General features: G+C 43.2%; 2 protein-coding genes across 2 annotated transcripts in view; one reads left to right on the forward strand and one right to left on the reverse strand.

The window, feature by feature from the left end:
- brf1a (BRF1 RNA polymerase III transcription initiation factor subunit a) overlaps positions 1–27,834 on the forward strand; it is a 133,485-nt gene that overhangs the window by 12,064 nt on the left and 93,587 nt on the right. The window contains exons 4-6 of the mRNA XM_040041591.1: positions 11,208–11,381; positions 16,361–16,392; positions 21,554–21,626. Of these exons, the coding sequence (XP_039897525.1) occupies positions 11,208–11,381; positions 16,361–16,392; positions 21,554–21,626 (279 nt within the window). The remainder of the gene's footprint in view (positions 1–11,207; positions 11,382–16,360; positions 16,393–21,553; positions 21,627–27,834) is intronic.
- LOC120739724 (BTB/POZ domain-containing protein 6-B-like) lies at positions 23,276–27,525 on the reverse strand. The gene is made up of 4 exons (XM_040041592.1): positions 26,530–27,525; positions 25,817–25,907; positions 25,483–25,601; positions 23,276–24,925 (listed from the first exon to the last, which is right to left on the reverse strand). Exons 1-4 carry the CDS (start codon positions 26,949–26,951, stop codon positions 23,893–23,895), a joined length of 1,665 nt encoding a protein of 554 aa, XP_039897526.1. The 5' UTR covers positions 26,952–27,525; the 3' UTR covers positions 23,276–23,892.

A 27,834-nucleotide genomic window follows, 5' to 3' on the forward strand; every position in this document is an offset into this window, starting at 1 on the left:
CTCACCGATGCCAATGACATAATTACCCAGCTACATTTCCGAAAGAATGCAAAAGCATTGACATATATTTTTCCTTCCTACAATAGCCCGACGGGCAGGGCAGAGATAGATTTTGGTAGCCCGACTGAAAAAATCGCTAGCCCCGGGACGTCGGGCTAGCGATATTGCGAGCCCTGTATCTGATTGAGGAATCACTCATCTTTGGAAAAGAGAGTTTATTACAGAGAAATGGCTCTTTCCAAAATAAAAGCTATACTATCCGCTTCTTCTGGGCTATGTTCTCAGCAGCATATCAAACATATCAGGTCCCCATGAGGAGAATCATGTGCTAACAGCTGTCTAAATGACTCGGCTAAAGTTAGTAGCATGCTTGTTGTTTTTGTCTTTGCACTAGGATGATGTCGGCGTAAATGTGCAGTCATATTCGTTGTGTTCCCACTAGTGCTTTCAGGTTAATCTCGTTGAAATGACCTTAACGCCACAACACGGCAAATCTCCGTTAACGAGCTACCGCCGATCGCCCCGTGCATGGGGCTAGACGGCCAACACGTTAACGAGCTAACTGCGCTAACACACTAGTTCCCACCCATGTAATCGAGCATTGCTTGGCACATCCAACATACTGTTTTACTTTAGTCCATGACTCGCTTACCTTCAGGGTCATACGTCACATGAAAACCAAAATAATTCCAAACGCCAGATCTGAACGAGGGTGGGGGAGGTCCATGTTACAAGGAGAGCTTAACTTCTGTCTCGCTAGCTTGCCCTGCGCTCTTCCTTCTGACGATGCTGTCTGTTTTGAGCGCTCAGTGAATCTGCGTTCGACTACTCCGCCTAGGCTGCACTGTCGAGCCTAGGCGGAGTAGTCGAACGCAGATTCACTGAGCGCTCAACACAGACAGCATCGTCAGAAGGAAAGTTGATAAAATAAATTACAAATGTTGTATTGTTCGATACATATGCGTACCGAACCGAAAGCACTGTATCGAACGGTTCAATATCGATACGAATATCGTTGCACCCCTAATGTTTATATAATAATAAACCCTTTGCATGGAAGTCGTGCACATTCATTCATGAACAGGCAGATAGCCAAAGATGCCACGTTGCTTGCGTATGAGATTGTTGGATTAAACAACAACAACAATCTTTATTTATAGAGCACATTTAAAAGCCAAGGGCATGCCAAAGTGCTTTACATAAAAGAATAAAAGAATAAAACAATTAACACTATAATATCAGAGTCATATAAGTGTGGAATTATGTTCACAGGTAAAAACCACTAATAAGAGTAAACTATAGCACATAGCTATAGCAAATTAAGGCTGTACCATCAAACACAGTGATAGAGAACAAAGACAACGCAAGACAAACAGAAAAATTAATAGAATAACTCACTGCAAACAAGGCCAGTATTTAACTGGTAGAAAAAGCAAGTTCAAACAGATATGTTTTAAGCCGTGATTTAAAAGATTGAATAGAATCAGACGCCCGGATGCCAATCGGGAGATTGTTCCACAGCTCAGGTGCAGCTAGAGCAAACGCTCGATCACCTCTAGACTTCAAACGAGATCTGGGCTGAACCAACAATAACTGTGAGGATGATCTTAAAGCCCTCGCAGGAGCATATGAGTTTAAGAGTTCCTTAAGATAGCTTGGTCCTGTGTTATTAGTGATTAGTGATCCCAGATTAAAAGCAGTTAAATGTAGGAAAAAGTACTTGCATGACTTTCTGTGTGAATGGTTGAATGTTGTGAGTATAAACATGTTTAAAGCACCAGTGTGTGCTATATAAGAGCCAGTTCATTTACCATGAAAAGATATCCTAGAATTTCACTCACCTCCACGTATAAACTTTGTTGATAGAGCAAGCCATAGTAGCCGTAATATCAGTTATTTTAAGTAAAATAATGAGTCCAAGTTTAATTTGAGTCATGAAGGGGATGATTTTTAATGTATGACATTTGATGTCCTTAGTTCCCAGTGAAGTTTTCAATTTTACTGCAACTATTTATATTATTTATGTATTTAAAGTAAAACAAATCATACATGGCAGGATCAATTTAGGGAGATTCAAACCAAACTCCTTGATTGCCTCCTGTTGAAATCTCCAACAGTGGGTTAAATTATTCCACAGGATGCTAAACAGTGTTTAGTCAGCCTCTCAGACCTCCATATTTCACACCATGTAGTAAATGAATGTGATGTTTATTCTTAAGATACTCGAGGCTCTTTAAATACTGGTGTTGTATTTTAAATTAACCTTGTTAATGAAAACTATTGATTTATTTTCCTATTCACAATTCAGTTCTAATGCTAATATTAATCATTATATTGATATGAGACAAACATAAAAACACCATGGCCCAGACCTCCCTCTCCTCAGCCACCTCCTCTGGGTTATTCAGGGGAACACACAGCATCTGTTGTCAATGAATATGTGGTACAACCACTCAGTGGGCTTTCTAGCTTGTGCGGTTGTTGGTGTGTGGACCAGAGAAGTATACAAAGAGCTGAAGAGCTGTTTTTCATTGTGTATTTTTTAGTCTTTTTTTGGGGGAGGGGTGGGGGGTTCTCTTAGTCCCGGAGAACTCCCCTCTCGCTCGCTTACCTATTTCAGTTCCCTTGTCAACCAATCAGGTTTGACTGGTGCACAGCATCCTCCACATCCATAACATACATTTGAGGTATTGGAGGAATGCATATGAGCATGTTTGCAGTGGTAGGCTGTCCAAAGGGAAATGCATACGCACACAAATGCAGTTGCTGGCCTATAAGGGAGCAGCAGAAATTAGCATTTGGAGGGCAACAGGATTTATGACCTGTACTGCAGCTGACCACCAGGGGATGGTCGAGACGTTCTGGCTTCTTTTTTGCGGAGCTGTCATGCTGTCCATCTTTTTATACAGCGACTGTGCTTCCAACTTTTTTTCACAGGTTTATATGCTGAAATAATGGAAAATGAGTTAAAAAGAAACAAGTGAGGGACGGTGTTGTCCTCGTGTATTGGTTATTAGTAATGCCAGTAGACCAAGTTTTTGTCTTTAGTCTGTATGCTACGCTAACCATGCTTGTGCATGCTTCAGTTCTACTATGCAGGGTTAAGAGTAACATTGATCTTCTTAAATATTTCCTAGTAGCTGAGCACTGGTTTTGTGTGTGGGATGCTGTGTTGTGTTGGTGGCTTGTGTTTGCCAGTAGCAGTGAGCTGGTGATGGTGTATACACGTGTGGGCAGATTTATGGGCGTCTGTGGCTGTTTGAGTCTGCAGGCGTCTCTGAGAGAGAAACAACTCTTCTTCTTTCTTTCTCTTCCTCCTACTTTCTTCCCGTCCTCTGGAAAGGCTCCCCAGTGGCCGTCTGCGCCTTCGCTGTCTCCCCACCGACTGAATCATGTCTGGCAGCGGAGACCCCACCTCCTCCTGTATTTGTGTTGGGCAATAATGTATCACCAGCCCCTCGTGTATTGGTCCACGGTGTGCCGCAGTGTAGGCGTGATGACTGGAATGTAGATTTAAAGACCGCTTCAGGCGAAAATTTTAGTGTGAAAACACGCTTGAGCTCAATATGAAGTTATGATGTAGCAATACAATGCTGTACAAAGTCTTGAGCCATCCTTCATTTCTTTGTATTTTGCCAAGAAAATGAGAAATGGGTACAGTGATTTGTTGAAACATTTAGAAACGCATGGAAATACATTATATAGGAAAGCTCAATAGTTATAGGGTTTATAAGACAATACTAATGATTAATGGTTTAAGAAATATCATATTGGTCAATTATCTATATATGTTTGATTTTAAGTTATTTAGAGTCCTTTATATTATAAGGTGAAGACCCTGCCATAATATAGAGAAACTGAAAACCCCAACAATCAGATGACCCCCTGTTAGCAGCACTTGGTGACAGTGGGAAGTTAGAACACCCTTTTAACAGGAAGAAACCTCCGGCAGAACTAGGCTCTGGGAGGGGCGGGGCCATCTGCTGTGACTGTTAGGGAAGGAAGACGGGACAAAGACATAGTGTGGACATTAGTTGGGATGATCACCTTTATTCTTCAGCACATTCTGAGCTCTCTACAGCAGCTTGATATTTTTCTGAGTAGTCTTCAGCTGTCAGGCTTCTTGAAGGAATTCAGAGCTCTTCTTTGGATGTTGGCTGCCTTTTGTTTTGTTCGCTGTCAAGATGTTCCCACACTGCGGAGGCTGATAGTGATAGTGTTCCAAATGTGTGTTTTTCTATGCAAATACTCTTTTACTGTGTTGCAAGTGTGTTTGGGTTTGTTTTCATGTTTTGGCTGCAGCACACCAAGTTGGCTTTTACGTGAATATTCTTCATTTCCAGTTTGAGTCACACCTCGTCATTTTTTCCACTAGTTAGCTTGTAGTTACTGAGTGGTGCCTTCCATGCAAACTACATGTGGCGGCGCTAATCTGCTAGCAACAAAAAGCAATCACAAGAAGGTTTTTGGTGCAGCACCCTCTTTGGAACCAATTTCCTCCAATGACAGCCAGTAACCACTGACCAGCTTGTGTGGGAATACATTTTCCTTGTGCAACTGGTAGTTGTATCACTTCACAACTCTCGAGCAATGTGAGGATGGTGTCACGTGAGAAACCTCCATACAGCCAATTAGGGCTGGGCCATATTATACCGTTCACGGTAATACCGGTATAATGTTAGGCAACGATAGGAAAATGAAATATCGCGATAGAATATGAGTAAAACGCGCATGCGCAGTGCCTTTGTTTTCATACGCACATGGCCGATTGTTGAGTGAAACAGATGAGCAAGAATTGGTTTGTAAAAATGGTGCAACTATAGTGATGTGGAACTGGTTTGGTGTTTGTCCGTCAGATACACCACAAAGCACATTTTTTTGCAGAACATGCAAGCGGCCATCGTTATTGTCGTATTTGTCGGACTAAGATGCTCTTAAATCTGGGAGTAATCTGGCTCCTCAACTGCTTCAGGTCAAACGAACACTGCAGCATCACTGAGAGTTAAAAACTGTCTAAATTCTTTCATCTTTAATAAAACGATCAGCATTGCTGCTTTACCAGGTGTAACTATAAAGTTTAACTTCCAGGCATCCATTAAAACAAAATTTATTACATTTAACGGAGTTAGAAGTTAGCAGGAAGCTAGCGGAAGTTAGCTCGCTAGTTACCTAAGCATGATATAGCATGTTCTGACTGAGAGATTTCTGAAAAAATTCAAACGTACAGCTCTGCTATCACGTCCAACATAAATGAAGACAGAAAACTAAACAGCAGTGACGTTTGTAGGGTTACTGAAGTTGGGCTAGCTGGTATATAATGATGTGCTACGTAATCGCTAGCGACACAGCTATGTTAGCATAACATAAACAGTGAAGCTGGAGGATGAACGCTAACACTTTTCCACTTATAAAAGTTAACGTTAAAGTTCCTGATAGTTGGAGACAAATGCAATCGCATGGCAGGATGCTGTAAACGGACCAAACTTCAGTCAGGAGAACAACTGAGATAATCCATCCACAATACAAGGTTAGTCATTAATATACTGCAACAACATGGGAATAGAGCAGCTGCCAGAGAATTCAACATTAATGAATCAATGGTACAGAAGTGGAGGAAGCAAGAAGAATGAGTTTAATAAAGTTTGATTTATCTGACTGCTTTGTTTCGCTTAATGTGCCTTATAATCCGGTGCACCTTATGGTCCGAAAAATACGTACGGCACACTGCAGTTTAATGTTGCAAAGCACCTCTTTTTAACTTCAGTGGATATTATATATGGTTATGCTCAGGATATGTCATCCCATTTCTACTGGAAATGCCTTTTGGTTAAACTTTCAGCAAGGAATTTGCATTTGCACTGTTACATTTTTATAAAGCTTTAATGTACATAAAAACCAGCTTCTTGTTTAAGTGAAAATAAATGGAAGGTTGTCTTTTTGCGCTAGTAATGTTGTGGAGTTGTATTTTGTCTCGCATCAGTTATATCGTCAGTTATATCGTTATCGCAAATTTTCAAATATATATCGTGATAAATATTTTTGGCCATATCGCCCTGCTCTACAGCCAATCAACAGGAGAAAAACTAGCAAAAAAAGAGATTTAGAAAACTAGAAAAGGACGATTGGATGGATCAGATCCCTTGTTGTTATATTCTTGAACCTTTCGTGTCTGATTGTAACACCGATGCAGGCCAGTTCTAAAAAAGTCAGTCTGCCATTAATGAACTCTTCATTCATTCAGACTGTCTGTACTTCAGCATCGCACGTCCAGTCACATTTTCTGCCTTCTTCTTCCTTTACTGCAAACACCGTGTTTGGTTTAATACGGCTGTCAGTGAGACACTGAAAGATTTAACTGGCCTATATCTCCTCCACTTTGTTGAGCAGTGTACATGTTCGTCTTTGCTGTCCTTATCTTACCTCTTTAAAAAGAAAAACAGACTGGAGTGCATTTATAGCTCCCTGGATGGTTCCATCAGATGTATGTGTAAATGCCACTCTCCTTCAGGGTGTCCCAGTTTGTGTCGGTGTGAATGTTATAAGGTGGTGTTTATTTTTTTTATTTAGAGCCTCCGATTACGGAGTGTTTGGGGGTTTGAGCTGAAGAGTGAGGTAAAGGCCAGTAATCTAACTTTAACCTGTGAGGAAGAGCTCTAATTAAAGCTGCATCCTGAGACTCTGTCCTACTTATTATCTGTGACGCAAACTTGGTTGGAGAGGATGGCAGCGAACATTTTCGCAAAGGATGCAACAACTTCAGTGCCTTATTCTTCCCTTTTTTAAAACCTTGTATTGGGGGGCAGCCCCCATTTTAAAAATATTTTGGTTCCAAACTGTTTATCACAGGGATTGTGGGATTTTGAGGACAATCAGGCCTAATGTTAGCTAATAACAAGCTGCTGTTGTTGCTTTTCAGGTGTCCAGAGACTGGAGGATTGCATGTCTGATCTGCTGATGATAAGTGATTGCGACAATATCAGGAATAAATAAACATGTTTATGCATGTTTTCAGGTGTAAACATAATGTTGTACTGTGGACATTTATGTGCTTTCTGTGCAGAGGAGTTTTTTTTTTTTTGTTTCCTGTTCTCATGCTGTCCTCTATAGCCCAGCATGAGCAGAGGTCTCTTTTTTTCCTCTTGTACTTTCCCATTGTAGTGTACATTTCAGTGTTTTTTTCTCTAATGCAACTGTTCTCTGACTTGTATCCCCATGTGATGTCTGTGTTGTGTGTGTGTGTGTGTGTATGGTCGGGGGGCAGGTTCATTCCACTGCAGGGCAACCTGCCACTGTATGTGGTGAATAAAATTTGAACTTGAACTTGAACTTGTGTTAGAGCCCTGACAAGTTCAGGAGGTGAGGCTTTAGGTCAGGAGGAAGAGGTGCAACTGAGAGAGGAGAGAAAACGGCGAATGTTAAATGGTCACAGTTTGAAAGAGCGATTTGTGACTGTGATTTGTTTCTAACCACATATGTAACATGTTTTATGTATGTCGCGGCAACATGGTGACTTTCACAAACTGGTGCTCACTCCTATGTATTTTTAATCGATTATTTCGAAGTTCATGAGAATGTGTGAATTTGTCTTCCAACAAATTGATGTGTAATTGCACTAATCACTGTATATTTTTGAGTACTTTTTTTCACTGTTAAATAACTTAAGCTAACTATCCTATAACTCTACTGTTACCTTTAATTAGATGTAAAATGAACCATCATAGTCGGAGAAGCTGTTTTACCTGTTTTGGCTGCCTGTCCACTTATGTCCACTAATTACTTACTGTGGCGTTAATCATCCGTTCCTGTATGTGAACACAGTTAACTGTGACTCAGCGCTCAGTGGTTGGTCTAACCTTTCTCCTCATACTTGCCCTCTATCTGTGAATAAACAGGGCTCTCCACATCTGTGTAAACACAGCTTTAGAGAGCAGCTACCTACACTCGATTATCTATTCTGTGGACAACAATTGGCATCTTAACAATAGGATGGTGCTTTGGCGATGTAGTAAAAGACTTCCTCCCACCCCGGCTGTCGCATTTATCTTGTAGAAAACTTTGTCCTGACAGTAACGTTACAGTTCTCTCCATGTCGTAAAGTAAACATTTAAACATCATTTAATTATGTAAAATAAGAAACTTAGTGATCAAAATTTGACCCTTTTTCCCGCCACAGTTCTATAACACTGTAATGAAATGAAACAAACGTCTCTGTCAGGCCTCTAAGCAGAGCTGTTGCAGTTACATGTGAGCGTCTTAATCCAGGAGCTCACAGAGAGACAAACATATTGCATTTATTGCATATGAATTGTAGGAGGATTAGTCAAATAATAGGAGAAGACGTATAACCCAGGATTATTCATTCTACTGGATTTACTAAGGCCACAACAATCAATTTTGTGCATAAAATTCTCTGCCGCCAAACTAGCACGTACAGTTTTATTAGAGCTGGTGACGCAAGAGATCAAGACCACAAACACTCATCCAGACGTGGTTTAGGCTGACGGCGATGGGGTATGCGTATGTCAACACGAGCTCGTCAGACATATGCTGGAGCAGTACAATGAGACACGATGAGCAGAGTCTCTCACATTCCCAGACACCCAACTCAGTTTAGTAGGTTACACACATCTGGTTGCGTGCATGAGAATGTTTGACATGTGGAGCTTATCTGAGGTCACGAACTCACAGAAATGCATTGCAGCACTGTAATTATAAAGTCTCTCTGGAGCCTCCACCTGTGGCTACACCTGTACTGGTCCGTGCACTGAGCTGTGGAAAACGTGTTTTTTCTGTTATTTGCGTGTAAAGATGTGGTTATGCAGGTCTTTGTGTGCCCATTTACATTTGCACATGTGTGTATAATGAAATCCGTCTGCCTCTCTACAGGTGTCTGTGCCCCGACATGCTTGTCGACGATGCTGGGCATAAAGTGATGCTTGTGTAATTACCACCATACTGATGTAGCAAACTGCTAACCAGAATGCTTTTTTTATTGCTCTGAATATGGACTGTTGTTTTACTGTCTGATGGGTTGTTTAATTTTCCTATAGGAGGTAATTCAATTAAATTTTATTTATATAGCACCAAATCATAACAGTCATCTCAAGATGCTTTAAACTTAAAAAACGCTACAATAATAGAGAGAATCAGATGATCCCCTTTGAGCAAGAACTTGGCGACAGTAGGATTAAAACAGGAAGAAACCTTCATCAGAGCCAGGCTCAGGTCAGCCATCTGCCCCGAGCGCTTGGGGCTGATGTGAGGAAGACGGAACAAACGACACCTTGTACTACTGGGGGAGGCTGTTCCCTAAAGGATTATTATTGCCATGTAGGGTTCTGCTTGGATTTATCATATACGGTATAGTGGATGGATCTAGCGTCTGTGACGTCACCCATTGATTTGCAAAGTCCTGTTATGGAGCCTTGAGCTGAGCATTTTTTGCTCTTGCCATGTTTTTAAAAAAAAAAAAAAAAAAAAAATATATCCTGGATGTCCTTAAAATGCTTGTCACAAAGGTCATCCATATGGACAGCTGCAAATTTAGGTCGAGTTTGTAAGAGTTGATTTTGGAGCTTCTTTCTTGGCCGGCACTTTCAGTCCATGGAATTTCTGGGTTTTTCCTGAACATTATAAACAACTTCCTCTAATCTGAGGCTGGCAGTTTGGGTTCATCCAGACATTGGCAAAGTGGTGACACATCTGAGTAACTTGCACTTATGTGCAGTTGTTTGAACTGATTTAGGAATCTGAAGTTGTTTAGAAATGGCTCGAGAGATCTTTGTGTAAATCTACAGTTCGCTTTCTTAGATCTTGATTGAGTTCCTTGGACTTTCTCATTGTTCCCTGCATTGGTCCAGTGAATGCTGTCAAACAAATGTGATTCATTCTGGTGAAGATAAATTACCAGTTGTTTTCAATTACAATCACAATTATGATCAAAAGGTAACACAAAGTTAACACTGAGCCTCATTAAGATAAGAAACCGTAGAACCTTGAACACCGCTTAAAATATTTAAGTGAATGCATGTACAGTATATATTTAAAGGCATCAAAGATGTATGCCGTGCAATTATTCCATCCTGGTAAAATAAAAGTCCAGAGAAATCATGAAAAGCCCAAATGACCATGGCATTCAGGCCCATGTTGAGTTGCTAGAGAAAGTTGATGACAATTGCTGAGCTTAAGCAACTGTGGGCAAAATAACTCCTGGTGATGCACAGTGGGTAAATTCTGAATTAAACTTTTCTAGTTGTTGACGCAAGTGACTGAAGGGTTTATGGGCTCAGTGTATCACTGATTGACATATTCCAGCATGGTATATTCATTAGAGAGGTACTGAGGCAATAGGAGCTTGGTATGACCATCAGTCACAGAATGATGCATGACAGATGAATAGCTTTCTGTGTGTATGCCACTTTAGAATGACCAAAATTTAAAAAAATGAACATAATGTTCTGTTAAATATGATTAAATGAGTGAGTGAGCCTTTAAAATCATCAGGAATGGAGCCGATGGACTTTTTGCCCATAGTCTCCTGTAAAAGAATGGAAGGTTTGGGCACTATTGTTGTCTTTACTTTTTAGATCTGGGAGTTATATCCGGCTTTAAACTTTAAACTGGGTCTGATTGGTATACTTTATTGTTTTTGATTGAATGGATGCTGGAGTGTGTTACTGTTTTTGGATGATGCCCTTAATTGTAACAGCTTTCTGAATTTTTTTTTCAGAAGACATCAAATTGATTTTTGCTGTCATAATAAACTTAAAATGAGGCGAGTATGGAGGGCATGTTTTTCTTTGGATGTGATGATTTGCTTCTTAAACACATCCACAGAAAAGAAACTAACTCTCCACGTGTCCATCTCTCACTTACATTTCAACTAAATCTTCTTGGATAGTCATAGATGATATGTGTCAGATTTCTTTGGAAAAAATCACTTGGACTTCCATGAAATTCTCCCTGTAAATTTATTGAATCACATGTCATCATCAGGTCAAAGCTTCCAATATGCAAGAATTATTTTCCATGACAGTTTCTGGGCGCACTCATGCAGGCAGAAGACAAACCTTGCAGTCACACACTGAGCTCTCCCCTGAAACTTGTTTTTCTTCTTTTCTGTATCGATCCTAAAAGTCTGCAGGTTGCAGAACACTTGTACTTTTCTTTGTTTCTGTGAGCTGATGTCTGTCTGTTTGTGTCCCCAGCGAAACAGCACATCAACATCGTGGGGAACCAGCTACAGATGAACCAGCACCATATGGACACAGCTTTGAACTTCTACAAGATGGCACTCATCAAACACCTGACCCGTGGCCGCAAGGCCTCCCACGTCATCGCCGCCTGCATCTACATGGTCTGCCGAACCGAGGGAACGCCGCGTATCCTTTCTGCTCAGAATAATAAAATAAAATGTTCAGCATAGGTTGCTTTTACATATCCTGCTCGACTGCATTATTTCACTTGTCTAAATGTTTTTATGGAGCATTTACGAAGAAAATACATCTGGATATAAGAGCAAAATAATGATTAAGTATCAGCAAATTGAAGGTCTTTGCCTGTGTTTATATGAAAGTCACCCTCTGAACGGCCTACCATGGCGATGCTGTGCTTCATCCTGTTTTATGGATGAAGCTTGCCTTCACAGCTCTGTCCCTTCTTAGAAGAAATACACAAAACATATTTTTCTGCATGCCTCTTACTGCTTGTGTTAAGTGTCTGCGGTGCCATATATCTGGCATCTTGTAAGCGATTGTCTCATGGCAAACAGATATGTGTCCCTCTTTCGCAACAGAAAATAGTTCTCGGTCTCACCACTCAATACACCATCTGCCTTAAACATCAGCTTTGCAGTTTTGTTTGCTAGCTGACTTTCTAGGCTGTAAGTGTGTCTGTCTGATGTGTAGGGTCAAGGAATGCAAATTAGCATGACTCCGAGAGCCAAAATTGAGAGATTAATGGGAACTACATCAGGCTGAGTTGAACTAGAATGATAAATTTGAAGTGTGTCAAGCTGGCAAGTTAGCCATCTGCCTGTGTGTGTTGGTTTAAATGAATGTAATGAAGAATGCTCTCTGAGGGGAAGCCTGATCAAAGAAGTTTCCTCCATAACTGAGCTGCTTTTCCTGCATGCACCAGGGAACCCTTTCCTTTCTATTGCGCTCCTCCTGCAGCGGTTGAGCAGATGTTCAGTATTAGCTGAGACAAAGTTGCAAGTTAAATTTGCAAACCCGCCTTTTATACCGATGGAGGGTGGCACAATAAAGCCAGCAGGTTGCTTTTGATGTGAGCCTGCGGAGGCCGGGCCGCCTGTCACCGCCTTTCTAAATGTTTCATACAGCGCTAACGGCAGCTTATTGAAGTCGAGAGTGATGTGTCATCATCGGGATAATGGGACTTTTTGGTTCATCCTTTTTTCATAAGCACAGAAGCTCTTTATTTATTTTTTTCTGCTCTCAGTGTGGGTTCACTCCTGACTCACTTCACCTCCGAGGGTGATTGCGTTATGTAACTGCTGCACAGAACGGCCGGGATAGGTTTGCCTAATGAAAAGAGGCGAGCAGGGTGTAATGCATTCCTGCTGCATTGTTTGCTGGGCTTTTGTGTTTGTGTGTGTGCGCGCGTGTTGGCGCAGGCCTGTCTGTTTGTGCATGTTTTGAAGAGTGTCACTGGGGTAAAAATAGCTCTGCTCGCTTCCTTTTCCACAGCTGGGTGATTCTGTAATGTTGTCGCAGGGGAGGATGAGGACAAAGACGGAAGGAGAAGGAGAGTGGAGTAAAAAAGGGAAACATCCGTCAAACCTGGGGTTTAATTTACGAGGAGCGGCCACACTGTTGGGATCATTCATCCATTTTCAGACGCTCACCGATCGTTCATGTGTTGTGAATTTTCTAGTTGTCTTTCTGACCTTCCTTCAATACATTCTTTCTATTTTCAGTTTTCCTGCCGTCTCATAATTCTGTAGTTTCCCATAAACTTCTTGTTTATGTTATGCTTCTTCTTCACTGTGGCGAATCATCTGCCTCCATCTCATCCTATGCTTAGCATCCTGTTGTGCTCTCAGTATATCCATGACCCTTCTCCGTCTTCTACTTTTCCTCCTGCCTGTAAGATATGTGTTTGACATCTTTTGTCCAGTATATCCACTGTCCCTCCTCTGCATGTGTCCAATCCATCTTGACCTTGGATCTTTAGCCTTGTCTCTTGGTTCTGTATGATGTCACTGAGAGGGGACGTACCTAACAGAGCGATCTGCGAGTAGAAGAAAGCTACTTTAAGGGAGGATGGCCTTACATACGGTTGGAGTTAAAATGGCTTGCTTCTGACAGTGGATGAACTGGAGTCTTGCACTAAGGACCAGGTTTTTACTGAAATAAAACAAAAACAAGGTTTTAAATGATAAAATTATACAGAATTTATTTAAGCCTTTTACCATCATTAACTTCTTTCACTGCAGCTGAATACAGTCTCTTCTTACATGTTGATGGACCTCTGAGTGTGTCCTTCTGAGAGTGGCCACACACAGAAAGTAGGGCAATTACTCTGCAGCCACAGCCGCCTCCTGGCTGCATCACACCGCCTCTCTGATCTCGCTCCAGAAACTTTGGGTCTTTTTACCTCTTTTAAGGCGGTCTGTCCTCAAAACTGCTCGGACTGTTATTTTTGGAAATGGTACCTGGTGTGATCATTTTTTTTGCCAGATAATTACAGTTAGAGACACACAAACGGGCGGTCATTTCCATAAAGCGTCTGGTGTGAAACAACAACAACAGCCTTTACCTGTTTTATTCTGCACAGCAGTCTACTCAGTTCTTTTGGTTTTGCAGGGCATCTCATGTCCAAACCACGCACATTAATCTGTTGCTCCTCCACTCTCTTGGTGTTTCAGGCTTTCAGCAGGTTTTTGTAGCTGAGATTTGTTCCCATTCAGCCACAGGGGCAATAATGGGGTCCAACACTGATGTTGGCTGATGAGGTCTGACTCACAGCTTGTGCTCCAGTTCATCCCAAAGGTGCTGATGGATTGAGGTCAGGGCAAAGTGGGAAAACCTTTTCTTTATGGACCTGTCTTTAAGCTTTGGTGTCGTTGAGTTTAAAAATAACACTGAATTGATCGGCCAGGGTTTATGTCCCCCACCCCAACCCAAGGTATCTCAACTTGTCAATTTCATAGTTAAACATCAGGTCTGAGGGCTGCAAATTTAGAGGCAAAATGCATTAAGAAGAATTATTGACCAGCATTAACAGGAATGGCTGCCGCAATCAAATGCTGTTTAATATAAGTACGGACTTGTGACTGATGTGAAATATTATAAGAGCCACTAAGATGTGTAACGGGGGGAGGAGGGGGGAGATCAGAGGATTAAATATCTCCTGCTGTTGTATAAGATCTAAGTAGCCTCCTCACCCCACGGTCCAGATGTGTTGAAGGGCCTGCTGCTCTTTATTTTCCTGATTAATGGAATCATCTGCACTTTCCAGACGGGATGTGCCGGGATTATCTTTTTGCATTTCATCTGCACTGCTGCTAATTCCATTGTGCGATCTTTTTCAGAGGAGCCCCGCTAATCCACATAGGCAGCCTGGAGACAGGTGCACCTGTCGCCATAGAGACCAGTGTGTTCAAGCTGGTCGGGCACTGGGAGGACAAGCTATCCAGACCCTGGTCAGGCATGTTGTGTCTTTTTGTCAGGCCTATTGGGCGTTCGTGGCTCAAGAGTTGGCAGTTCATCTTGTAATCAGAAGGTTGGCAGGTCGAGCCCCGGCTCGGACAGTCTCGGTCGTTGACACTTCACCTACCGCCTACTGGTGATGGCCAGAGGGGCCGATGGCGCGATATGGCAGCCTCGCTTCTGTCAGTCTGCCCCAGGGCAGCTGTGGCTACAACTGTAGCTGCCTCCACCAGTGTGTGAATGAATGAATAGTGAAATTGTAAAAGTGCTTTGAGGGTCTCAAAAAGCGCTATATAAATGCAATCCATTATTATTGTTGTTGAAGAGTCGCCTGGTTAAAAGTGACACTTGGGTGTCATTCGATTTGTATTCACTGAATTTGAATTTTGTCGTTAAGGTTATGCTGGTGCCCTCTGAGCATGTGCAAAGTCATACAATCAGGAAATCTACCTGCGCTTAGTTTCGTGGGTGGGTAGGGGGGGATCTATAAAACTGTCTTTATATTCATAGTACTGTGCAAAACTCTTGAACCACCCATCATTTCTTTACATTTCAGGAGGATGGGGACTAGGTGTAGTTAAAAAGCTCAAAAATACACATTTATAAGACAAAAATAGAGTTTCTGTAATTCAGACGAGCTTGAAAATCATGAAAATGGTTCTTCAGGCTTCCTAGAGGGTGCTGGCTACCTTTTTATTTGTTCTGTTAAAATGATTCCACACTGCCACAGTGATTCTGGGCTCTGGTGAGTTTTGTTGTGTTATTTTGTTCTATCCAGGTTGGCTTTCACTGCATTAGCACTGGTTTGGGATCATTGTCATCCTGAAAAACAAAGTTTTCATTCAGATGCTATTAAATGGTATCTGATGGATCTCTTCTGCATTGATAATTACAGAAGTTTTGTCATGAGCTCCAGCACCAGACTGAAATGAGACCCAAACCATGACAGAGCTTCTACCGTGTTTTACAGATGGCTGTAGCCTGCTGATGGCTGTCCTGTCTCTTTCCTTCATGTATATTGAAGTTAATTTGAAGCAAAACATCTCATTTTTGTTCATCACAAATTGGACATTTTTGCCACAGATTTTCATTCCAGTTCTTGTGTAATTTTGATTGCTTCATTTCTTTCTTTATGAATGTCTTCTTGACAGCCATCCTTTTACTGAGACCCTTTCTGATGAGGCTTCAGCAAACGGTAGATGAATCAACTGAAAGGCCAAATGCATCTGTCAGGATATGACATGATTTCAAATACTGTTTATCTGCCCTAAAGAGATTTTTAGGACTGCAGAAAATACTAACATGTTGGTGTTTACCAAAGAAACAGTAACAAAGTGTCATTTAACCTCGGCTCTTTGCTAAATATGCTGTTATATGTAGATAAAACTCTGGCTCATCCACTGAGTACATAACTTTTTGTTTGTTTGTTTGTTTTATGCTTGAATGACTCAGAGGTCAATCTTTTAAGTTGCTTAACAAACATTTTGAAATGTAATGTACAAGGACTTGAGTGAAAATGAGTGGGAAAAACAGCCAACGTCAAAAGTAAAGACCTTCAGAGAACCTGGAGAACTGTTGTTCAAGGTCGCCTAAAAACGATGACAGCCTGGCTCTTCTTCTGTTTGACTGTTTGGAAAAATACAAATCATGACCTGATAAATTAGTGTCCTTGACCTGGTTTTTCTCAGACATGCTCTTGGACCTCAGTGATATTCTGCAGGTAAGTTTTACTACGTCTATATTGGATGATTGATTGATTTGTTTTTGGGGTTTTTTTTTCATATTATCAGTGAATTCTTTGGTCTTTAGAACAAAATAGGGTAAAAATGTCCACATCAGTTCAATTTAAACTCTGAGTTGATTAGACTGTTTATATTAGACCATATTTCTTGTATTCTTTCATGAAATCTGCTGTAAATCCCTATTAAAAACTGTTAGAATGAAATAACTTGGATGAAAATGTCTTTCTCACTTTGATGCGTCTTAAGGCCCAACCCTGTTCAAGCAAACCAATTAAACACACTACCTTCTACCACTCCTCCCATAGTGCAGGTCTCCCTAGCTGCTCCTGCACTCACGCTTTCCCTCGTGTGATTAAATCTTTCTCGTCTGCATGTGTATAAATTTAGTAAGCCCTCCATTTGTCTGCATATTTAATTCACAGTGAGTCAGGGGTGTGGTGTTGGTGAGGATGGGACATTTCTCACAGTCACAGCTGGTCGGGGGCTTTTATTTTTATACACCCAGCTGTCCTGGAGGAGCCGTCCACCCCTCCCCCACCACCAGCACCACCCTGGCATTTGGGGGTTGGGAATGGATTTGTATTGGATTTTAGGTGGGTGGGGTTGTGGGGTTATTAATGCTGAGAAATGTGGCTGTAGCTGCTGCTGCTGGGGCGGTGGGGTGTGTTCTACTCTACCAATCACTTTTTATGGATCCACACCCAGACCACTTGGTCTTCCTAGCATTGTTTGGATGAATGGTCAGCTTTGTCTGTCTCAGGCTGTTTTCTCAAAGCTGCTTAAACGGAGAGGCTCCATTGCTGAGGGTCGGATCGATACCAGCTGCCTTTGCATCCAGCTGACGTTATGGCAGTTTAGCATGTTGGTCATTAATTGAGTGGTTCAGATGTTTCTTTCATGTGAGAGCTATATCTTTGCACACATGCAGAGTTTTGTGCAACAGGTGCTTTGGGTGGTGACCTCCGCACTATTTGGATGCTTCGTCAGTGTTTGGGGGAGTGTCACCACACCAGATGTTTGCCAGTTGGTGGTAACATGAAATTGAATCATTCCTGATCCCAGTGAGTGTTGTTCTTCAAGAACAAATGCATTTGAGTTGCTAGTCTGGCTTTTGGCCCTCAGGGCTACAGGGACGCAGACAAAGATGATCCTTTGAGTGCTTTTTAGGATGCTGTGGGTTGTCATATATTTATTGTCTTATAGACCAATCAGGCAGAACATTCTGTACACTTGCGTAATATTATGTTGGTCCACATTTTGCTGCCAAAACAGTCCTGAACCATCAAGGCATGGACTCCACTGGACCCCTGAAGGTGCGAGCCTCACATGTCCAGGGTCACTACTGTTCCTTCCTTGGATCGCTTATTGATAGATACTGACCTCTGCAGACTGGGAACCCCCAGCTGCAGTTTTTGAGATGCTCTGACCCAGCCGCCTGGCCATCACAATTTGGTCCTCGTCAAACTCGCTTAAATCCTTACGCTTCCCTATTTTTCCTGCTTCTTAGTACTTTGAGGACTAACTCGCCCCCTAATATATCCCACCGACTAACAGGTGGCATAATGAAGAGATAATCCGTGTTATTCACTTTACCTGTGAGTGCTCAAAATGTTATGTTTGATTGGTTTCAGCTGCTAAACTTTTTGCTAAGATTTCAGTCTGGGATCCTGGTTAACAATCGGTTTGGGATCATTAAGCAAACTTGCCATTTTCCCAGTTCCATTGTTTGTGGTATAAAGACATGCAGACCTGCTGACAGCAGCCGTTTGCCTTTGTAGCTTTCAACTTTATCAAAGAGCTGTTTCTCCTCAGGCTTGTCAGGGGAGCTGCCTTCAGTCATACGAACCACATCAGGAGCTCTTTAATTGAAAGCTGTTCCCCTCTAAAGCCCCAATCACTGTGTCCACCTGTTGAACTGTGACGTATCAGGTAACCACGCAGTAGTTTTGATTGTGGGGTGCTGGGGGTTGAACTTTGACCGTGGAAAGTTTGATTTAACGCTTCGATGGAGAGGAGATTGTTTACTCCTCAGGTTCTCAGGTTCAGCCACTGCTGAACTTTAAAGTCTCAGGCGTGACTCGAATGTAATGTTCAGACCACAAGAGTGAATGTCACTTGTCTGTGATGACTGTTTACATCATGATGTTCTGCGTAATAGACGATTGACAGTTCTAACACTTATTTTTAGGATATATCTGCATCTTGTGCATCATACAGAACAAAGTTTCCAAAATTGCGTGAAATGTTTGCAATCTCTTCGTTCTTTTTGATTCTTCAACAGATAATAGAAACAGTGTGACTCTCGGTTCCTGTCTTACAGTGCAGTGTGTACACATTGTAAAAATAATTGTGTGCTTTTCAGCCACCTCGAGACTTCTGATTAATTAAAAGTTTTAATAAAGTGGCAAATCCAGCAAGCAAGTGTAATTAGGCAAAAACAAACTACTTTATGAGTCCAGCTGAAATTGAGAGTGCCTCCGGTAATAAATCTCTCTGCACAGGAACACGGTGCACAGCTCCAATCAGGGGACGGGGGGTCTGAAAACTGTGATAGATGTGTACAGCGGGCAGTTTGGGTCACGAGTTTCCATTTTTGCTTCTAAAAATGACCTGTTTGGCACGGTGTTATTACATGCACAAAAACAGGACCCAGATATAAAATATAAACTTGTGAGCTTTTGTCAATCACAACAAATAGCAATGATGTATTGAGCTTGCAAACAGCTGGTTATTTGTAGTTTTTCTGTATCCAGTAGAAAAACAATAGTTGATGAAGATACATCCTTATATTGGCACTCTGTTAGCTCCGGTTTTAATGTTTTCCAGCTCCGGAGAAAAACGCCTGTTCTTAAGGTGCTAAAGCTTCACCAGCTCTTCTCTAACTCTGATTGGTGTTTGGTGCTGGGCAGATCAAGCACACTGTGTTTTTGTGCTGTTTATGTCATCATTGAAATGAGGTTGGCTCTTTACTGTTTCATATTCTTGTGCAGATTACTCTGAGGAGTCGGTGTGACTCCTCATTTGTCTGTATATCGTAGTATTAATGATGGCAAAGATGGCGTTTTATCTCTCACACACAATAGTGACTGCACTTGTTCCACTTCCTCCTGCTCCTCTATTTCTGCTTTCATGTAGAAATTCCTCGCTGGAATCAACTTCCCAGAATAGCAAAGCAGCATCTGTCCCTGCTCGACACCAGGGGAGGCCTTGAGCAAGAGTCCGTCTGTCTGTTCCTAAAACCTCCTCGTTTTACTCCCCCCTCCCAGTGTTCTCGGGAGAGTTGGTCTGAAGGAATGACAGAGAAGTGACCCGAGTTCACGACCTGATCCTGCAGCTTTCACTGCAGCCTCCTTCAAATTTCAGCCTGAGCAGAATTTAATTCCAGGCTGCAGCGCTGTTAATTCGTTAAGAGATGATAGATGTGCAGCCTTGTGGCTTTGTTATGCAACAGTATCCATCATCAGATCCTTTCAGATAAAGTAGGGGGTGGGTGGGGGCACCCCCAACCCCCTTTTTTTAACTGCTGAGCCTTCTGGAGATGTTGTGGGGTCAAACACAATGAAACATCTGTGATGGGAGGTTCCTGTGAGATAACCCTGATGACACACAGCACCATTCACCTCCTGTTACCTCTCTTCCTTTGACAAACCTGGTTTCTAGTTTGCTGCTCAGCCTAGTTTTAACCGCACAAGGGATTTCTTATCAGATCCTCTTCCAGAAAGTTTGAATAGGAAAATGCATCAGCCCCAGTTTATCAAGCATCAAGCACTGATTTTTGCAGTCCAGTGACTGGCAAGTTTACTTATTCAATAACGTAGAACACAATTGACACAAAACTAGTTGCATGGTTTTAACAAGTAAGATATACTTCATATTTTATGACTTTCACTTGTTAGGTGAATGTGTAAAGATCCCAGGAGGAGACACAAATCCCTGGAGTTTTCCTCCCCTCACCCACAACTGGTTGCAGCAGACACTCCAGCCTGAGCCTGGTTCTGCAGGATGTTTCTTCCTATTGAAAGGGAGTTTTTCCTTCCCACTGTCACCAACTGCTTGCTCACAGAGGTTGTTTGTTGGTGTTTTTGCTGTGTTATCGGGTTTCTACCTTACAATACACAGCATTGTGAGGCAACTGTTGTCTCGTGAGAATTGTTTGGGGACGGGAAATGACTGGTCTGACTTTGTTATTAAAAGAGCTCCTCCACTGCTGCGAATCATGTTAAAGTACTTATACGCACAATCCAAGTTCTGCATCGTATGCTTGTGCTCATCTACGCAGGTCTGCTTTCACACAGTGCTGCAGAGAAACATGCAAACCCAATTTTTCAAAGTGACACAAAGTGATGCAGCCTTAAAAAATAAAAGTTGGCCAGAATAAAATAACAAAATTCACTAGATTAGGGTTTATACAAATTATTTATGGATTCGTGTCAGTTTTGAATAAAAAAAAAAAAAGGTAAAATTTTATCTTCACATGATTTATTTTGGCTGCCAATCAGTTCAGATGCCAAAGATGGTTAATTTACTGTCATTTAAAACAAAGATGAACAGCAAATCGTCACATTTGAGAAACTGAAACAAGTCCGTTACCAGCAGTTGCCTTCACTTTAACATGAACCAGTCAGATTATTCAGTTGCTGTGCTTTATTTGTAAATCTAGAAGTCTCTAAGGGGCTTTCTTAATCATCAGTGATGAAGATATTTAAGTTGCTTTTAAAATTCGATGAGTTCATCACAACAAGCTAAAGCGTCACTATTTTCTGGGCTGTTCAGAGTGAGGAAAAGTCAGGACTGTCCGGACCGAGCGGAGAAACCAAAACATGCGGGCACAGCGAGTGCAGCTGCAGGTGTTTTCATTAGAGAGGAGTCTACAGTTCCAAATCACAGACATATTGAAGCGTGATGTTCTGCAACCTTCAGGTCAATTATGTAACCAGAACACTTGTCCTGCCGGTGATGCAACGGCCTTATTTCATATCCTGATAGTGTGCTTAATCGCACTCTACTATAATTCTTTAAGTGGCTTTGAATGGATTTAATGGCTCCTGGACTCATTAGATACACTTTTCCTGGCAGTGCGAGGTACTTTACGTCTGCTGAATAACATCGTTTACTCATCCTGTGTTGTCTCATCCACAGGTGAACGTCTACGTGTTGGGAAGAACGTTTCTCGTTCTGGCCAGAGAACTTTGCATCAACGCTCCTGCTATAGGTATTTGACCTCCACTTTACTCTGTTTACTGTGAGTCGTGTTATAAAAATGCTGAATCAGGTGTGTCATACCTTTCAGATATTGTAAAAACCAGAAATGTTCACTATAGATTTAATAACAGGGAAAAGGAGCTGGAGCTGGAGGATGTCTGCTGGTAAATTATTAAAGAAGTTTAAATCCCCTCAAATGAGAAGCTGTATACACTCATTTATCCCTTCATGCAGTATACCTGTTGAACTTCTCTGTAGCGCATGGCAATCATAGCCAATCATATAACAGCAACTCGCTGCATTTATGTTAGGCAGCTCAGATTCACAGAATGGTCCAAACGTAGGAAAATGTCTAGATAGCAGCAGATCTCTGGGCAAAAATGCCTCGTTGATGTCAAAAAGTACGGCTAGACTTCTTCACGCTGATAGAAGGGCAACAGAAACTCAAATAACCACTCATTACAGCCAGGGAAGAGCATCTCTGGAGGTACAACATGTCAAACCTTGTAGCATATGGACTTCACAGCAGCAGACCACACCAGGTGTCACATCTGTGGGTTAAGAACTGGAAACTGAGGCTGTAATTCACACAGGCTCAACAAAATTAGACCATAGAAGGTCAGAACGGCCCGGTCTGCTCATGTTTGATTTGTGCTGCGACATTTGGATGGTAGAGTCGGAATTTGGTATAAAGAACATGAAAGCGGGGACTGATTTGTATCAGCGGATCAGGCTGGCAGTGGTGTAATGTAATGAGAGGTTATCCTCATGGGTGTGGAGCTGACAGCAACTGCATGACAACAACTGCTCAATATGGACCAAGCTCTGTGAGGAATGTTTGCATCAACTTTGTTGAATCTTTGCAGACATGCATGGAGAGGGTCCAGCCCAGAACTAGAAGATAAAGTGGCGAGTGTATATTACACCTTTCTGTAAAAATATTATTTGTCAAGTGGCCATAAGAGTGAGTCATTTCTTCACACTGTTGAAAGCTCCTCCAGAGATTGAAACTTCCAGAACTGGGGAAAAACTGTGACGAGGTGGTGGGCAGTCACACCAAAATGTTTTATTCGAATTTTTCTGTTTTCCACACTTTATCTAATAAATAAAAATGGTCCTTGTTATTGTTTCTGAGAGCATCCTGTACTTTTTGTGAAGTACGGCATATTATTAGCCTATTAAACTCAAGAGTGTGACCACCTTTGATTTTTGTAAGGCTGGTCTGGTCTGCAGCTACCTGGAAGATTATGAGCTCTGATGTCCTTAAATTGAACACGACGAGCCTTCCTGCCAAAGCAGAAGTGCATTAATATTAACTATAATGTACGAAATATTTTTGGAAACTGTCAAAGAAAATCACTGGTTTAGGCTTTGCTTTCCTCGTGCATAGCTTTGCATTTCCATTATAGTGTTTTGCCAGCGTTAATGTAAGTGTGCTGTCTGTTAAATGCACGGTGCAGTTTATTTAGTAGGAAATGAATCCAAATCCTCACTTAGAAAGAGACAGAACCCTTATCTGTCCTCAAATCTGTGCCTGCCAGACTCCATGCAAGTGAGGTAGAAACCTAATGTGTAGTTCCCACTTTAGTTACCAGAGGGCGCTGCTGCCCCTCAAATCCCCCACTCCCTCACCCAGATCCCATAAGATGTCACATGTGCGGCTTTCTCACATTATAACCTTTATATTTCGGCAGGTGTATAAGCATTCTTGTACAGAACACATCTGCTCATCAACAGCATCAAGCTGTTAACAGATAAATTGTATTTTACAAAAAGACACAACGTTTCTGAGGCCGTCCTCTGAAGTGCAAAACGACTCTGTTCTTGACACGATTTCTACTTTTTTTTTTTTTTTCTGCATTAGAATCGAACACTACATAAAGTTTGCTCCTCAGGTGATATTGCTGCCTGGACTATAGTAACAACATTGTATATAGACTTGCAATTACACAATTTGAAGCAGACCCTACTTGTTCCAGTTCTGGAGCTCAGCTTGATTACATAACCACAGGTCACTGTATTAATGTTGTTCCTACAGCAGCCGCAGCCCTTGAAAAACACAAGCTTCTGAGCGAATAACGTTAAATCAGCATTTAAATAAAAAAATAACATTAAATTAAATAAGATAAAACAGCTCCTTCGCTTTTAAAATAGTCTCTTATAGAACTAACCAGGCCATTTAGTGTGACATTACTCAAGTGTCTTTTAATGCTACATTACTTTGAAGGTTGGGAGGCAGCGATAGACCTAATTTCCCATCAGCAGTCCAGAGCAGCTTATGCATAGAACACAAGCTCGGGGATCTGTCCTCCCTGTACTCCAGTCCCGTTGGTGCTGTCGGAGGAGCACTGGAACTGAAACGTGACCTTCCCGCACTGCACCTCCGTCATGCCCTCCTGGCCGAAGTAGCTCAGCTCATTCCCGTCCAGGACGGCGCTCACTGTGTAGAACGCGTCCTGCTCCACCTGAACGGGATGCTCGAACCACACCGGGAACGTGCTGCTCGAGCCGTCCGACACAAACTTTGTCAGGTTCTGCGCCAGGATCACCCCCTGTCTCTTAAGCTCGATTTTGACGCTGTACTCGGCTTTGCCGCCACTCGACCCGTACAGGCCCAAACCGGCAATAAAGATCCGCTTGTCCACAGCAAACTGGATGCTGTCGCACCGGCCGCGGTAGCGCCACTGGTTGCTCCGGTAGGCCGAGGACTGGAAGCGGTGGCACCTCTGAGGAGCCAAGCCCTTCCTGGGATTCAGAGGGAAGTCTAGTTGGGGCTTTTTAGCCGCAGTGTACCACAGGAAGACATTGTGCGTCTCCTCCAGTGTCAGGATGTCCGACTGCGCAGCACCGTTTGCAAATTCGTCCAGGCTCATGGTGGGGATGCGCACCAAGAACAGCGCCTTACCCAGTACCTCTCTTTTGTTGCGAGTGGTTGGCCCCAAACCCTGTCTCTTGCATTCTGCCATGGCCCAGTTCATGACCGCCTCAAACACCACCACTTCTTTGGTGTTCAAGGTCTCCCGCCGCAAGATGATGTCCAACGTCTGCAGGTCGATCTCACAGAAGCCCTCCGAGCACAGCGCGAGCTCGGCCTGGGCGTCGATTACCTCCCAGCAGCGCTGCGTCAGCTCGGGCTCCTCAAACAGGCGGCTCTGAGAGAGCAGCACGCAGGCATTCTTGGCCTCCAGGCTGGTCTCCAGGAAGGTGACGCAGGCCTTGGCCAGTGCAGGGACGATGTACTTTTTGGCAGCATACAGGGTGGCCAGCACCGTGTCTGCCTCCAGGTCGATCTCATCGCTGTACAAGTACCTGGGAGAAAGAAAAGAGCCTTAAATGTACAGAAATCAGACTGGCTGACAGATGATATGCTGACTAAGAAGATACAGTGATGAACACATTTAAGTGACTCTGGCTCCACATTTCTTCTTCTTCCTACTGTATCAAGAGACTCTGTAAACAAAAAAGGGAATTCTTTTCCTTCCCAAAGAAGATTATATAACACCATTATACATAATCCTACCGTTTTCCAGAAAGTCTGCAGAGCAACAATCTGTGCTACGCTTTTAGCCAGCGCTACTGAATGAGCAACAAAGGCATGTTATTTATAACTACTAGTGTGCATAAAGGCAAACTGTCAGGATGAGGAAAAGAAGGGGGGGGGAATGTTGCCAGTCGAACAAAGAGCGCTGAGAAAACCAGCAATTACAGAGCACCGCGCCGCTGCCACGGCTCTCTGGTGCTCCCAGCATTTTGGCATTCGCCTCTGCTTAGCTTTGGATGAGTAATAATATGCTTTGAAGTGACACTGACTGTGCTTGTCATCTCAGCTTCTGGTTGGCTGTGCGAAGGGATGGTGAGTGGCTTACTTCAGCAGAATTAGAAAAGCAGCAGGTTCCACATCTGGGATATGGATCTCAGACTCCTCCTCCGCCAGATCGCTGTAAAACATGGCACAGAAGACGGAGCTTCCCACGGCCAGCACGTACTGGGAGGGGAGGGGAGAGGAGGAGATGGATGCGTCAGAGAAACCAGAGGAGCTCGTCTTTCACAAGTTCAACACTAGAGCCGATATATTACCTTGCATTGTCCTCGGAGCTCGTATTTAAATTTAAAGCTCAAATATCAACATTAGTTAAGTTAGTGCGTAAGCTTCCCGTCTTTCTCTGGTTTGCAGCGATTTTTCCGAGATGCGCTCCTTACCTTGTGTGCGGGAAGCTTCTGCGAGGCCCCCAAGGGCCCGACAATGAAGTGGACATCAGCCATCAGCTCATTGTTAAACATCAAGGCGTTCCTAAAAACAGAGCAGGTTTCACAAGTAAGCCTCAACTATTGTATAACATAAAGTCCTCCCACACTGCTTTTGCCTAGAGACACTGGTTATTTTCATAGATTTAGGGAGGATGCAGGGAAAAAAAAGAGGACTACCCTCTTATTGTTTTCTCACTTTATCCCTCAGCCTCGAAAATGTCAGCTCATTGGGATCTATGGAAAGTTCCCCAGAGTGCTTGGTGACATTTTTAAAATGTCTTGTTTTGGCAGATCAACAGTTCAAACTCAAGTGGGATTTGTTTACTGCCAGAATAAATTAAAGAGATTAAAGAACGGTAGGAGCAAATAAGTAAAACAAACAAAAAAAAGCTCATGTTGGTTTAGATAGACGCTCCAACAGTAAATCAGTTTTCTAGAAACTTGAGGGAGTCAAAGTGTGCTCCAAAGTAAAAGTAAAGCGAGCATGAGCGATCCTCACAGCAGTGATTTTCGTGCTCTTTGCTGCTGCCAGCTTCCGTGTTAATACACCGAGTCAAAGCGGCTGTCATTACTCTGACAGCGACTCTTTCGCACTGCGATCCCTGTGACCGGGCTTTTTGCGCACAGATTAGGCGGATAATTGTCCTCTGTGTTTCTGGAGTTACCTCTCTCGGAGCGTGGGGTGGCTGCACTGCCAGCTGGGTGGGTCTACGTTGTTGTTGTTGATGTTTTGCTGGGTGGTCGGGGTGGTCGCCGCGCTCCCTCCGCCGCCGGCGCTGCTCCCGCTGGCCTGGCACACCTGCAGCTCCTTGGTCTTCTCCGCGTCAGCCACCGTAGTGCCGTTGGCCAGGTTGGTGTTGTTGGTGTTGTTAGCGGGGTACAACTCCGCAGCCATCTTCTTCTCCTTCTCCTGCTGCTTTTTCTTGCTCGACAGGGACAGAGTCAGGATCTCATAACATAGCGGCAGCCGGCCCGGCAGCTTGGTTACCTTCTTGGACTTTTTCAGTGTTTCTGGAAGTAGCAGCAAATAAGTCAAACACCTCATGATCCGGCCATGATGGAGCAACCTGCAGTCTGCCGTTGGCATCTGCACGAGCAGCCGATCTTCTGGGGTTTTTCCTCCTCCCTCTCTCTCTCGCTGTCTCTTTAATACCCGGTGCAATAAACTGCTGTCGGGCTCGACATGAAGCTTGTCGCTGCGGTGGATTGAGTGTTTTTCTTTTTTTTTCCCCTTTCCTGTGCGGTCCGGTTCCTACAACGCCGGTTTCAAACGGCACCGACAGCGAAGTTTACGCGACAGCATCTAAATATCCTCCCAGGCCCACTGCTGTCCGTTTCCACATCCACTCGCAACTTTCGACCTCAAACACTTGTTTTTTTCCCCCCGTTCCTCGGCGGTCAGCTCATCCTCCCCGAGCGCACAAATGTCCGCGAAGCTTCGCTTGTTTTCTCCCTTTTCCAGCGAGTGGGTAATCCGGATAGTCGCAGCTGGTAGTCAAGTCCAGCCTATTTTATTCCCACCCCGCCTCTGCGTTAATCCTCACGCACATTTATCTCCCGATTTTTTTCCCCCCTTTTTCTCCGAATCGGCTGTAGACCGACACGAAGCCAGCTACGATGTTCCGCTGCTGCCGAGGTAAATAATCATTTGTCGGGAGTTTTTAAGCTCCGCTCGGTTTTTTCCCCCCCCCCCCCCCTCTCCCATTTTTTTTTTTTACTCCTCCCCGCCTCCCCACCACCTCCTTATTTTTGGTCGTGCTCTCCTTGAACGCCCAGGGCCCGCCGAGGACCAATAACAATCACGCACCGCGCTGACGTGAGGCCAAAGAGGCCCCTCCCTCACTAGCTCCGCAGAGTGCGTCACAGGACAGACGCTCTGATCTCTCCTCCTCAGAGGAGGAGCTGGGCTGGAGTGAAAGACAATACACACCAGGGGGACAACACAAGTAACCCCCCCAACCCCCCACCTA

This window comes from Simochromis diagramma, unplaced genomic scaffold (assembly GCF_900408965.1).
Source record: "Simochromis diagramma unplaced genomic scaffold, fSimDia1.1 OVJJ01000304.1, whole genome shotgun sequence".
In the NCBI taxonomy this organism is placed as follows: Eukaryota; Metazoa; Chordata; class Actinopteri; order Cichliformes; family Cichlidae; genus Simochromis; species Simochromis diagramma.